The sequence below is a fragment of the Penaeus chinensis genome, chromosome 8, assembly GCF_019202785.1.
Source record: "Penaeus chinensis breed Huanghai No. 1 chromosome 8, ASM1920278v2, whole genome shotgun sequence".
NCBI classification, from domain to species: domain Eukaryota; kingdom Metazoa; phylum Arthropoda; class Malacostraca; order Decapoda; family Penaeidae; genus Penaeus; species Penaeus chinensis.
The window spans coordinates 22,229,072-22,244,071 of record NC_061826.1 but is presented as its reverse complement, the minus strand read 5'-3'; the positions used below and the strand labels follow the sequence as shown (position 1 = coordinate 22,244,071).

Genomic DNA, 15,000 nt, shown 5'->3' with positions numbered 1-15,000 from the left:
ATAATCCTTTTCTGAAAGAGGTAGAGGATAATTTTGTTCCCCATTTGTAATGTTTTAGAAGTTTCAAGGATTTGTTTTAGTATCTTATTTTGTTCTTACAAATTAATACCATATGCAGGCTTGGAGATTTTCTTGTCATTATGTGGTGAAGAGATCAAACCAAGAATCAATTAACATAATTGATTTACTAGTTTCTTTCCATTTATTTATTATTATTATTTTTTAATGTACCAGAGAGGCGAACATCCATCCTACCAACCATTGTTTCACTGACAATATGTGAGCTGTTTTTAATAATAAACTCATGCACACTACCACTAGTTATATTTACAAAATTACCCAATTAGCCATGGTCCACCCAACGACTTAAGGTCAAAGCTTTGCTTATATCTGCTCCCCAGTGTGTTATCATTTTGCCCTCAATTATTGCAGTTATCTGAGCTTCTGAAAAGTAAACACTTAATCAATCTTTAATATTTTTCATAAAGTTATTTTTTGAATTATCAAGCTCACTTTGGAACTCGCATATTTTCATAATTCTTATTTTCAACAATGAATTCTTTTTCTCTGGTCTTTGCATTAAGTTGTCTATGCAATCCTTTAAAAGTCTCATTTTTTAAAAATCACTGTTTTCAACTATGCTAAAATCATTTTCTATCGTACTTTTTTCTTTTGAGTCTCCTTGCTACAGACTGGATATAGAAAAAGCCTACGACATGACATGGCGATATGAACTCACTCTGGAGGTTCTGAAAAAGAGGATTTGTAAATAATTGTTTCTATACAGTTCAGTGACTGTTATATTCATAGAAACTAGTGAGCTTACTACAATAAATACTTGTCCAATTAAATAACAGTTTTCAACTGCCTATGGGCAAAAATGAGACTATTCATAACTGGCATTTGTCATAAAAGTTGTAATTGGGAATATGTATTACTAAATATGCCATGTGTTCCTAATACTCCTCATAAATGTTCCACTATACCACTCTGTATATAGTTCTTTTTAATAGGTTTTTAATCTACAAAACTACATTAATCCAACCGCCCCATTTATGTTCTGTCTCCTGTAGGTTTTTGTGAATGTTGTTACATACAGATGGCTCCACAGCCGTCAAGGAGTCTTTTTTTTTTAATACAGTTAAAAGTTTATAAAGCACTTCACCCACATCATTCCTATATTAAAAGGAGGAAATCCCAGATCTGCCATCTCCTACCGCCCAATTGCGTTGACAAGGTTTTATGTAAGGTCATGGAACGAATTGTTAACAGTAGGCTATTGCATTTTTTAAATTCCAGAAATTTACAAGTTGACGAGCAGTGCGGCTTCCGAAAGGGACGTCAAACTCTCGATCAACTAGCAAAGCTGGATAGTAATATTCAAGAGGCAATTGCCAAAAAAGATTATTTGATTTCAGTATTTTTAGATATAGAAAAGCCTACGACATAACATGGCGATATGGCCTACTCAGAAAACTTGTTTTATTAAAAAATTCATTTCTGACAGAACTTTTGCTGTCAAATTGTTTTCTGACAATGTCACTTTTTTGGACAATTTTGTCCAGGCAAACGGGGTCCCACAAGGAAGTGTCTTGTCACCTACATTATTTCTATGTATGATCAATGACATCTTACCAGCTCCTCCTCAGAATTTTAAATACTCACTATACCCTGATGATCGTGCATTATGGCATTCAAGCAATAATGCAGAATTATCAGCAAATCGCATCCAACTGGCACTAGATATGATTCATAACTAGGGCTTCCAGTGGGTTTTTAAGTTTTCCAGTAGAAAGAGTATTGGGGTCATTTTTTTCACTTAGGAGGAGGCCGAACATCAGGTTAATTCTAGACAACCACCCAACACCTATTCAAAATTCTGCTAAATTTCTTGGTCTACTATTTGAAAGTAGACTCAATTGGAAAAAACACATTGGTCAGTTAAAGAATAAATGTCAAAGAACACTTTGGGGAGCTGATAGACAGTCTTTGCTAATGATATATAAAACCCTGGTTAGGTTTAAAGTAGATTATGGGTCAATTGAGTATGGCTCGGCATCGAAAACAAGCTTGAAAGGTTTGGGTGCTGTGCAGAATGCTTGTTTGCGTGTGTGTCTTGGAGCCCTAAAATGTACTCGGATCGAGCGTCTTGAGGTGGAGTCAGGAGTACCTCCCCTCCGACTCAGACGCGGCCAGTCAGCACTGACCTATGCCGCAAAGGTGGCTCGAGACCCAAACTACCCTAATGGCAATGGAGGCACTAGCCCCTTTGCCACGCGACTCCACGACCTTGTCGAGAAAGTCGATATAGATCTCTCTACCATCGATACCCTGGTTAAGTCAAACATAGCGCCATGGGAAACCCCCAACTTTTCTATCATGGCTTCCATCAGCCACTGCTAGGTAATATCATTCGTAAGTTACATGGTGCCAACAAATCAATCAAGTTAATATGGGTACCAGGTCACTCTGGTATCCATGGCAATGAACAGGCTGACAAACTAGCCGGGTCAACTGGCGATCTGGACATTAATAAAGTTCGTACAGATCTCAGGTGTTTTATGTCTCTTATAAAAGCAAAAATACATCTGTGGCAAAGTGAGTGGAACAACCTACAAATAAACAACAAACATAATACAACAATAGAATTGTAGGACACATCCCACAGGAAAGAAAGAAGGGAGGAGGTGGTGTTAGCCCGCCTTAGGGTCAACGCTACAAGATTGACACACCTCACTTCCAATATTGAGAAAAGATTACCTCCACAATGCCCCCTTTGCAACATCAACTTTACCCTTAACCATATCCTTATAGCCTGCAATCAATACAATATCCATAGAAAAAGATTTAACAATTATTTCCGAATTTTTTTTTTTTTTTTTTTTTACATTATTAAATATATTATCAGATGACGAAATAATCATCAGTGAAGTAATCACTTTTCTAAGGGAGACAAAACTTTAAGACCTTATATAGATTGATAGAATGAATAGGATCCAATTGGCTTAATAACCTTGGCCACATGCCGCTGGTTGATAGCCAAGAAATCCAAAAAAAAAGAAAAAAAGATAATGTTATTATTCTTATTGATGTTATGATTATTAAACTGTTATTAAAGTGTCAATAACATATAAGACAATGAAATAATGCAAAAGACCCTTTCCAAAAGTCGAGGAAAAGGGTAAACAGTTGAGATAGGTAGGACTAATAACCGACTCCTTGGTGAGTAAGCACCTGTAGAGCCATCTATGTGTAAATACTATAAATAAGCTTGTTTTACATTGGGAATGGCATGTATTCTTGCCATACGTGACGATTGGATTATGAAGTAAATGGTATTAGATATGGACCCTTCTCTCCTTGCTTAACACCCCTTACTCACAACACCGGCAATCCCCATTTCATCCTATTGTTCAATATTTCTTTTCGATTGTTTAGACTACACCAATGTATGCTCCTCTTCATTTATACCCACCCCCGGTGATGCCCTAAATTCAGTCACATAGAATTCCCCCTTGTTTTAAAACCCAATAGTTGTATTCCCTTATTATAATCAATGAATTAATGCAAATCTAAAACATCAATTAGACCCAACCTCCACGGATTTATGTTCTGTCCCTTGAAGTTTTGAACTCTGTTGCATACAGATGGCTCTATATGCGTTCAGCCAGCAAGGAATCTATCAGTAGGCCCTAGTGACCGATCCTGTTTTCCCCATACCTTGAATTGGCGGGAAAATGTGTTTTTATTTTTAATACTATTATATTATTGGTTTTGGTGTTATGATTATGAACAGTTATCAAAATATTGGTAACATTTAAGATAATGAAATAATGGAAAAGACTCTTTCCAGAAGTCAAGAAAAAGGGTAAACAGGTGAGATAGGTAGGACTAATAACTGATTTTTTTGTTTACTAGGCACTTGTAGATCCATATATGTGTAAATACAATAAATAAACTTGTATGACGGTGGGAATGGCATGTATTCTTGCCATACGTGCCGATTAGGTTACGACATTACTCGTTTTGATGACTGCAATGCACTATCCTCAATAATTTTCTTTTTAAATACATAAGGAAGTATGCATTATATACCTGTATTTACAATCCTGCTGGTGTGTGACTGTTGGCAATTTGTCTTTGTATATGGAGAGCTTTGATCATTTAGAATATCGGTGTCAATCGCGCGTAGGAGGCGGGAGAAAAGTCTGTTTAGGTAATTATATAGACCTTGGGCGGGAATACTGAAGTTGTGTATAAGTCGAATGCTACTATGGATTTACCGCCACATCGCCTTCAAATTGTTTCATATTTCACGCAGGCAAACAAGCAGGGACGACGTTGTGCCTGTAGTTACGAATAATCATATGAATAATCAAAGTGCAAGAGACATTTCGCAGCAGACCAGTGTCAATGTTTAAGTCGCCCAAAAGCTGATCAGATCCTTCAGAGTCGAGAGGGAGCAGGCGATTCTCACCCCATGGCCCAGTCAAGTAGACCAAAAGTAACATTACCAAGGGCTGTTCTACAAAGGTAGGTTAATGGGAAATTCAGCATTACTGCCACGGACTAATCTCTCTTTGCATAGTACAGCAGCCCTGCATGACATGTTATTTCGATGCTTGTCTGCTCGCCGTATACCCTTACTTGGTGCCTTACACAGGGCAGGAAGAGTGTCATTTTACAAAAAAAAAAAAAAAAAAAAAAAAAAAAAAAAAAATAATAAGACCGCAGACTTGAAGATTGGCATGGTTCCTTTTGGTCTGCTGAAGTCACTTTCATAGGGTATCTTTGGTAGATCATAAAAAGTACCAATGTGTTGGATTTTTTCCAACACTTGGGAGAGCCGTTCAGACTTTTGGCAACGCAATGGGCTAATTTACGTCATAATTTAAACTCTGCCCTTTTAGCCTGAAATTCGTTACTAGAGGGCCACCTCGTTTCTATTGAGCTTATTTTTTTCACAAGACAAACCTAGCCATGCTTATATTTTACAATGCGTTAAATATATATATAGATCAATCTGTGTTCAGAGATCATAGAAATAAATTATGAACACAGACTTCGTTGTTGATAGAGTCATTGGAAATACCTGGAAACTTTTCCTCTCAAACACACGGTGTCTCAATTGATTTCCTCGATATTGTATATTGTCAATGTGTTTGTGTAAAGTTTGAACATGCAATATGGCTTAAATAGCAATTCATATTATAAAATTTAAGATAATTTTTTGAAAGTGAATGAAGTTATATAAAAAAAAAAAAAAGTTACTGTAATCAGACGATGTATAAATGTCATATATCCGGGGTAAAACCTCTCTTGTCGTAGCAAGGACGAAAAATGACACAATTTTACGAAAACACCAACCATGAATTTTTCAAAAATAATCCTCGGGGAGCTGGTAGCACCTCAGAGATTGGTTGTGCTTCGTTCGCTCGTCATGCCTACCCCCCCCCCCCCCCTTCCTGTAAAAGCTGAGAGAGAGAGAGAGAGAGAGAGAGAGAGAGAGAGAGAGACGGCGAGACAGACAGAGAGAGGGAAAGAGAAAGAGAGAGAGAAAGGACGAGACAGACAGGGAGGGAGAGAGAAAGGATGAGACAGAGATAGAGAGTGAACAAGAGAGAGAAAATGAGAGAGGGGGGGGGGTGAAGGGGAGGGAAAGCTAGAGAGATAATGAGAGACTGGCAGAGAAAGTGAGTGAAAGGGGCAGGAGGGAAAGATAGAGATGGCAGAGAGAGAGAGTCTTTGGACAAGTCGAGTGGCTATTGTTTATACTTGAAGGTAGGTGTTCGATACTTTTTTCCTGACTCGTCCTATGCCTGGCAGTGCATTCACCAGCCAATCTGCATTTATGAAGATTAATGACGTCATCAGCTAAAGTCCCAACGCGTTGGGAGTTTGTCCTCTACCAAAGATGCCTATAGCGACTGGTGCAAGTGGCGACGCAGTGTTCTGTAAGCCCAAGATAGACCTGCACCTCCGACAAGACACTAAGCACTCTTAAATGGTATGAAAATAGTTTACATGTAATGGTGTGGGTGGTTTTGTATTACTGTCAAACAATCAGATGATGAACAAGTTTAACTATTTGGAATTTCTTTGTGATGTGTTACCTGATGTAAATTATATATTACACGCACACACATTTATATACATACATACATATACAAATACACACATACGTATATCTGTGTTTGCGTGTATATGTAGATATGTGTGTATATGTTTATATATATATATATATATATATATATGTATATATGTATGTATGTATGTATGTATTTATATATATATACCTATATACATATATATTTGTGTATACATACATTTACATACATAAATATGTATATATATGTGTATGTGTGTGTGTATATTTATGTATATATGTATGTGTGTGTGTGTGCGTGTGTGTTAGCCTATTTGTATAAGTGTCGCTCCCTCATATACCTGTGTTAGCTCTGGAAGACTTAGATCATTCCATGTCTCGTTGTTATCTCCAGTCAGTTGGATGCGAAGATGCCCTTCAATAATTCTGCAATGTCGGAAATCTTGGAGCCTTGTCGCATTAGCAGTTACTTCCACAGGGCCACAGACTGGAACGGAAAGGCAATGTTGAATCGAATGTAAATTCGCACCTAACCATTTGAAAGCACACATTTATGGGCACTTACATATATAAATTGAGTGGACTCTTTTATAATCCCCATGTTGATATACAGTCTTATACTTAAACAATGTATAAATAGACGGGAATGTAGGTATAAACATAATTTATACTGAAAACCCAAAGACTTGGAATGACTTTCATAAGATATGTAAATAGTCGTTACATAAATAATTGTCTAATAAATCTACCGTCATCCAAAAGACAACAAATATATTTAGAAACAACATGCACGAGTTCAAGCAATATATAATGTAACAATGTACAGTCTGCCTACAGCTCAAATCTGAGAAGCTTATACAAAATCGATTCGAAACTATTACCAAACCTAATACCCTAGACCCCGTCCGTTCACTTATTTCCTAGTGTTTCCTGAAACATATTCCCTGTCCAGGGCCCCCAACGGCAGCACGTTAATAATGGGATTACTCCCCTTGTGGGTTTTCGAGGAGCTGCACAATGATGAATGATTTTATACACGCGCCCAGTGCTACCGATACCCACGCTCCTACAGGCCTTTCATTTATCTCGTCTCCTTTAAACAAACAAACGATTATGTTTCAGGTTTTTTTTTTGTTTAACATCAGACCATGCAACTCAACAACACGACCATATTTACGCCGTATGAAAATGTCGTTATTTGCATCTGGCAATTTAAGCACTTCACGTGCGTGATAATCTCTTGGTTGTTTGATTATGTATAATAGTTCTCAAGTTTATTGGTTTTGTTTTACTCAAAACATGAATAATACATTTTATACGGCTATTGCCATCGCTTTAGACATGAATTAGAATATATAATCTGTTTATAATCTCAAAGAAAAATAAATACTTGCTGATACATTTATGTAATACTTTAAATATGTCTATTTCTAATCTTTCTATTATTGTTGATAACGTCTCACAAATATTGTTCGATTTTGCAGGCCTTAAAATTCTCCCTGTGTCTCTTTTGTTATATCATATATGCCCATGAAGATTACGTTGGGTTTAAAGCAGGAGAACGCTCTGACCAAATGCATCAAGTTTGTTGATTGTCGTTGAATGTAAGAACACTCCTGTCTTTGAAACGAATCCTCAAGCCTCAATACTCCCGCACTTGTACTTCGTGACCTTTAGGACAGGACTATCAGCTTTCTAATTTAAGAATTCATTATATGTATATCCCACAATAAATGTAAGAGCAAATAATCATCATTATTGACTGGCATATATATACCCATATCAGTTTTACTGTTTTACTGTTCTTACAGAAAAATCACTGTATATTTGTTTGCCTGCTTCAAAAGATGTTATTCCTTGGGGGGAGCGTACATGTCTTGTTTCATATTGTTTCGTATCATAGATTTAAAATTCTAAAAATTTTGCTTATATTGTACTTCATTAGGCAGTTACTCTCTACTCTCTAACAATCAAGTTGCTTTTCACACGTTGCATCTAGTCTTTCAGCCGCAAGGCAGAAACACACGCATACACTCACACACACACACACACACACATACACACACACACACACACATACACACACACACACACACACACACACACACACACACACACACACACACCCCACACACACACATACATATTTTATTATACAATTAAATATATATATACATATATATATGTATATATATAAATATATATATATATATATACGTATGTATATATATAAATATATATATATATAAATATATATATACATATGTTAATACATATGCATATATGTATATATATGTATATTTATAGATACATATATATACATATATTTATACATATATATATAAATATATACACATATATTTAGACACACACACACACACACACGCACATACACACACTCAAACACACACACAAATATATACATATATATCACATACACACACACACACACACACATATATATATGTGTGTGTGTGTGTATGTGTGTGTATGTGTGTGTGTGTGTGTGTGTGTGTGTGTGAACTTCTATATTCATTAATTTATTTCTAGTTATAGACACACACGCGCGCGCAAACAAACGCAAAATCACACAGATGAACACACAAACACACACACGCACACACATGCGCACATATAAATACATATATAAATGAATATATATGTAAATATATATATATATCAATTTATACAAATAAATTAATAAATATTTATATAACAAGCCTCCCTGACCGTGCCCCGAACCTAGGTCACTCATATAGGGCCAGTACTAAACCAACCATACCAGACGACCCACTGAAAGGAGTGTGCAACTAGGATCTAACTAGCTCCATAGACATTACCTGTCTACTCATACATGAGTGATGACGGCGAGGTTTTATACACACTCCCAGTGGTCACTCGGTGGAAATTGATTTGGAAATTCGAAACTGAAGTCAGATATATCTATATCAATGCGGCACTGCATTATTCCAACTTTCTTATATATATATATATATATATATATATATATACAAACTAACCAACAAGGGTGATAGTCAGGCGGTGAAAGCAGCTAGAGGGTGTGTGTGCCAAGTCAGGTACAGGGGTCAACCTCACGATGGTTATGTCACCGCATAATGGCAAGTTATTTCGCACGGGACTAACACTGAGCAGACTATCTTTCTCGGCCATAAGAGAGCACTTTCACAACACTCACATACTTTCTCCAACAGAGATTTCAATATTGTACCCTCTCACTCCTCCCGCCTAGACCTCATTATTACAGTCTTTGTTGATTCGTAAGATGAAGCTCGAGCTAAACAGCAACTCTAACGCAATCACCTCTTTGTCTACTGTATGTAATTTTGGTTCACTATTACAGCAATGATGATGGAGATAGGATTTATGTATGCATATGTATATGTATGTATATGTATGTATATGTATGTCTCTGTGTATATATATATGTATAGATATATTCATCATCATCATCATTTTGGAGCTAACGCCGGCTGGGGCGCATAGCCGCATCCACCCTTTGTTTCCACCTACGAGGGTCCCTCATGGCGGGCCGCCAGGCAGGGGCATGGCCCATCTCTAGTTCCTCACGACAGGTTTGATCGATCTGCCCAAGCCACGACCTTCTCGGTCGTCCCACAGGCCTCCTCTACCCAGGATAGTCACGGACAGAGACAACCTGATGGGCATCGAGCCAAATGGCCATATAGCCTGAGTTGGCGATCACGGATTGTGCAAGTAACAGGTCCTGTACCGGTCTCACGATGCAGCCGCCAACTGTACCCCATGATCCGGTGCAAGGATCTGTTACAAAAGGCATCAAGACGAGATTCCAGAGCACAAGACAGTGTCCAAGTTTCACTACCATAGAGTAAAACTAGCAGTATCAGGGCCTTGAAAACACGTAACTTGGTCTTTCTGCACAGGTACTGGCATCTCTAAATACTCTTGTTGAGAGATTTCATGACCCCTGCTGCCAGGCCAATCCGTCTACTGACTTCCTGGTCTGACAGCCCAGAGTCGTGAAATGCACTACCGAGGTATGTAAAGCTCTCTGTGACTTCGATGTTTTCACCGCAAGCACGTACCGACTGCACAGGGTCTCCTAGTAGGCCCCTAAAATCCTGGATCTTGGTCTTGGTCCTTGGTTCATTCCTAAATGCATCAAGAGCCGCCACTAGGGTTTCCAGAGATTCAGTGAGAATTGCAACATCATCAGCAAAGTCAAGGTCTGTAACCTTGATATTGCCCAGAGTTGCTCCACAGTGACTTTGGACAGTAGCTCTACCCAGTATCCAATCCATGCAAGTGTTGAAAAGTGTGGGTGCAAGAACACAGCCTTGCCTCACACCTGAACTAACAGGGAAGAAGCTCGACAGGCCCCCACCACACTTTACAGCACTTTCAGTGCCTGTATACAGGTTTGCTATTAGTCCAATAATCCTTGTTGAAATTCCGTTTAGCCTCAGGATCTCCCAGAGTGATTCGTGATGCACCGTGTCAAACTCCTTCTTGAGGTCGATATAGGCTGTGAGCAGCCCACGTCCGAACTCACGACGGCGCTCTACAATGACTCGAAGCGCCAGGATGCGGTCTATTGTGGACTTACCAGGAGTGAATCCAGATTGCTCCGGCCTTTGGTGCCTCAACAGGTGGTCTCTGATACATCTCAGTAGAATGTGTGCAAGTACCTTGCCTGGTACACTGAGTAGTGTAATGCCTCGGTGATTGCTGCAGTCCCAGCAGTCCCCTTTCCCCTTCCAGAGAGGGATGACCACACCCCTCAGCAGGTCAGGGGGAAAAGTACCAGTCTGCCAGATGACAGACAGGACTGCATGCAAGCCCCTTGCCATAGATTCTCCACCAGCCTTTAACAATTCAGCTGGGATGCTACAAACACCTGCTGCTTTACCACTCTTCAGCTTGGAGATCGCCAACGCACATGCACCCCATCAGGATCTGAGATTATCTGGCCACTTGCTGAGCGAACTGCAGTCGTCTGTGAGGAGGGCTTGGAGTTCAGCTTTTTCAGGGCTTGGTAGGCAGGACGAAGGTCATTTACTAAGAAATGGCTTTGGACCTCCTCTGCAAGATTACTGATAAACTGTTCCTTATCCCTTCTCAACAGTGACCTAGTCCTGCACACCAGAGAACGGTGCAAGTTGCGATCCCCTGACAATCGAGCCGCACGATAAGCATCTGTGGCTTCCAGTGTCTCCTGCGAGATGGAATTCTGTCTTGCTCTTGGGCGTTCACCAATGGATTCCTGAGCTGCATCAAGCATTTCACACTTGAAGGTATCCCACATAAGAACAGGGTCTGTCAGGCCCTCGAGTACAGTGAGACGATCAGAGATATCCTTGGCAAACCCCCGGGCACACTCAGTTCCACAGAACTCGGCGATACACCCTGCAGTTCTGGAGGATCCTCCACCGAGTGCTAACGAGGATGTGGTCGATCTCCTTGGCCACACTACCCGTATTGTTATACCAAGTCCAATGATGATACCAGGAGCCAGAAATCCTCAATTTCTGGGACCTAGCAAAATCACGGAAAAGGTGGCTATTCTCGCTGCCAGCATCAGCTCCTGTGCGATGAGGACCAATAGACATCTCGTAGCCAGTTCGATTGTAGCCGGATACCGCATTGAAGTCGCCCAGAACAATACGAATATCTCACCAAGGACATCTGTCTGCCACAGATGCAAGTTTGGCGTAAAACATCTGTTTCACCTCTAGTTTATATACATTTGTTGAAGCGTATACAGCAATAAGAGACATGAAGCCAAATGAAAGCTTCAGTCTGAATACCATAATACGCTCATCGACTGGAGTGACCTCAACTACCGAGGGTTGAAGTCTTTTACAGTTGGCTATGGCTACTCCCTGGAGATGGTGGCCATCGCTACGGTCCGACCAGTAATATGTGTAGTCACCCACATTAATTGTGCCGTTGCCAGGTATTTTCAGCTCCGAGAGAGCAGCCACTTCAACTCTCAGCTGCTTCAATTCCCTCGACAGTAGTGGTAACCGATCGTCCTGTCACAGGGAACGGACGTTCCAAGCCCCCACCCTGACAGCCTACCTGAGGTCTAACCTCGGGCAGTCACTCCGGGTGGGCGCCACCTCTGCCACCCCTACCGACACCGCCCCATATAGAGGACGTTGGCTGGCTGCAAGTCCCATAATCCGCCTGCAGGGCTCCCTGGGGCTTTCCCCCACAAGCATCACGCCTGGTTGGCGGCCGCTGGGACCCAGATGGGATGACGGGTAACCCCCCCCTCCCCACCCGAGTCCCAGCGGTCGCCAACCCAGAGGGACCCACAGCCCGCTGTTCTTGCTGGATGGGAGGGACTTTAGCCCTCCCCCCAGCACCAACAAGTATATGACTCGTTGCCAGAGGTTTTCTCGGGGGGGGGGGGGGCGACTGGCTAGGCCTGCCTCCCCACAGCCGCCCATTTACCCCAGGGGGCACGGGGGCAGGAGTTAGTATGATGCCAGGGCGTATCCACACGCCGGTGGGCCATGGCTCCGTACCTTTAGGGCCTCCTGCTGCTCCAAGAGCCTCCACATATACACACATAAATATACATACATACATATATATATATATATATATATATATATATATATATAGGCTCCGAGACCACCGCTGAAGTGTGACCGAGCGATATGCCTATGTTACCCACATCCGCCCAGAATATACTCATTGTTTATCGTACTAAGATTCATGTTTTACCCGCATAAACAGGCCTATGGCCTCATATTACCAGCGCCACCCTTACTCTACTACTGCCATACATATGACATGATTAACTTATACATATATCTTAATACAATAACACAACAGCGGATGCAACATCCGCAGGCCTTCCGCCTTGTGACCTCGTTCTGTCTACAAGAACACATCTTTTCCCTTCCACTTCCTAGTACATTTCAATCCTTTGTCATTTTCCTATTTAGACCTGTATAAAAGAGGGTCGCCTTATACATATGCATATATATGTATATATGCATATATATGTATATATGCATATATATGTATATATACACATTATATATATATATACATATATATGTATATATGCATATATATGTATATATGCATATATATGTATATATATACACATTATATATATATATATATATATATATATATATATGTGTAGATATTATACACACACACACACACACACACACACACACACACACACACACACACACACATATATATATATATATATATACATATATATATATATATATATTTATATATATATACATATATATAAACATATATATATATATGTATATATAAAGGCATATATGTGTGTGTTTGTGTAAACAATACATACCCGGGGACACGGGGGTCTCTAGGTAGTCTCACATGTACCAGTAATAAACCCAACAAGCTAAGACCCCTTTGTTTCACCTGCGCTAAGGCCACTCTCGTTGATAGTGTGTGTGTGTGCGTGTGTGTGTGTGTATGTGTGTGTGTGTGTGTGTGTGTGTGTGTGTGTGTGTGTGTGTGTGTGTGTGTGTGTGTGTGTGTGTACATAAATATACATACATATATGTGTATATATACATACATTTATATAGATAAGAGAGAGAGACTGCAGTCTGAAATCGATAATCAGGATGGATAAAGCAGATACAAAATAAAATTGCATCTATTTAACTCTTTTTGTGTTTTTCTCTTTTAAGAAAGTAAATATTATCCCTGTTACTTTTCAAATATCATTTAAAATCTACGAAGTTCGTGAAAAAAGTCCATAACTAAAAATCGTGTGGAAGGATTTTGATTTCAATGCATCTGAACATTCTTGTACTGTGTTATAACGTGTTCAAACATGAACCATTAAACGCAGGTAATGACACATCGCCGCAAGTTGGAAGTCAAGCACCATTCAAGCAACACGAAATCCACCAAAATCGAGAGTAAGATAAATATTAAATTCATGGTGAAACTCGGTTGGGAGAACAGGCAAATCATTGCCGCTCTGGGACAAGTATATGGTGACAATACCGCAAAAAAATCAACGTCCTACAAATGGATAAGTCAGTTCAGAAGTGGAAGAAAGAAATTGAAGATGAGCCCCACAGTGGCAGGCCTTCAACGTCAGTTTGTGAGAAAAACATTGATGCTGTTCCCGACATGACTGAAAAGGATAGACAATTAATCACTGAATCAGTAGCAGACACCATCGAATCTCTGTAGGTTCTGCACACAAAATTCTGGTGGAGAGTTTGGGCTAAGTGAGCTTTCCGCTCGACGCGTCCCTAGGCTGTTACGCCCAAATCGGTAGCAAACAAGGGTAGATCTCTCAATGGAAATTTTGAACAAGTGGGATGAGGACTCTGAAGCTTTTCTGCAGATAATTGTGACAAGACCAGTCAAAGCCAAATTTGAGCATTCAAGAGAAAAGGTTATAGCCAGTCTTCTGGGATCCAGTGGGGATTTTGCTGGTTGACTTTCTCGAGAGCAGGAAAATAAGTACATCTGTCTATTATGAATGCGTTTTGATAAAACTGTCAAAAAAAATTCAGAAAAATGCCTGGAAAGCTGCATCAATGCGTTCTCTTCCATCAAGACAATGCACCCACTCAAGATGTTCGGCAGACAAGAGTTGTGCTATGTGAATTTCGATGGGAAATCATCCACCCTACAGCCACACTTTAGCCTCATCTGACTTCTTTTTGTTTCCAACTTTAAAAAATAATTGAAAGGTACCAATTTTTCATCGGTTGCTCTGTCATGGTTTAGATCACATGACTTCCAACTGGCGGCGATGCCTTATTACTTGCGGTTTAGGGATCATGTTTGAACACTTTATAACACTTTGGTGCAAAAATGTTCTGGTACATTGGAATAAAAATCCTTCAATATGATTTTTA

General features: G+C 39.8%; 1 protein-coding gene across 11 annotated transcripts in view; it reads right to left on the bottom strand.

The window, feature by feature from the left end:
• The window catches only part of LOC125027976 (insulin receptor-like), a 112,970-nt gene that overhangs the window by 86,735 nt on the left and 11,235 nt on the right, over positions 1-15,000 (bottom strand). For all 11 annotated transcript variants that reach the window (XM_047617197.1, XM_047617190.1, XM_047617199.1 and 8 more), the window contains one exon: positions 6,448-6,593. In XM_047617197.1, the coding sequence (XP_047473153.1) occupies positions 6,448-6,593 (146 nt within the window). The remainder of the gene's footprint in view (positions 1-6,447; positions 6,594-15,000) is intronic.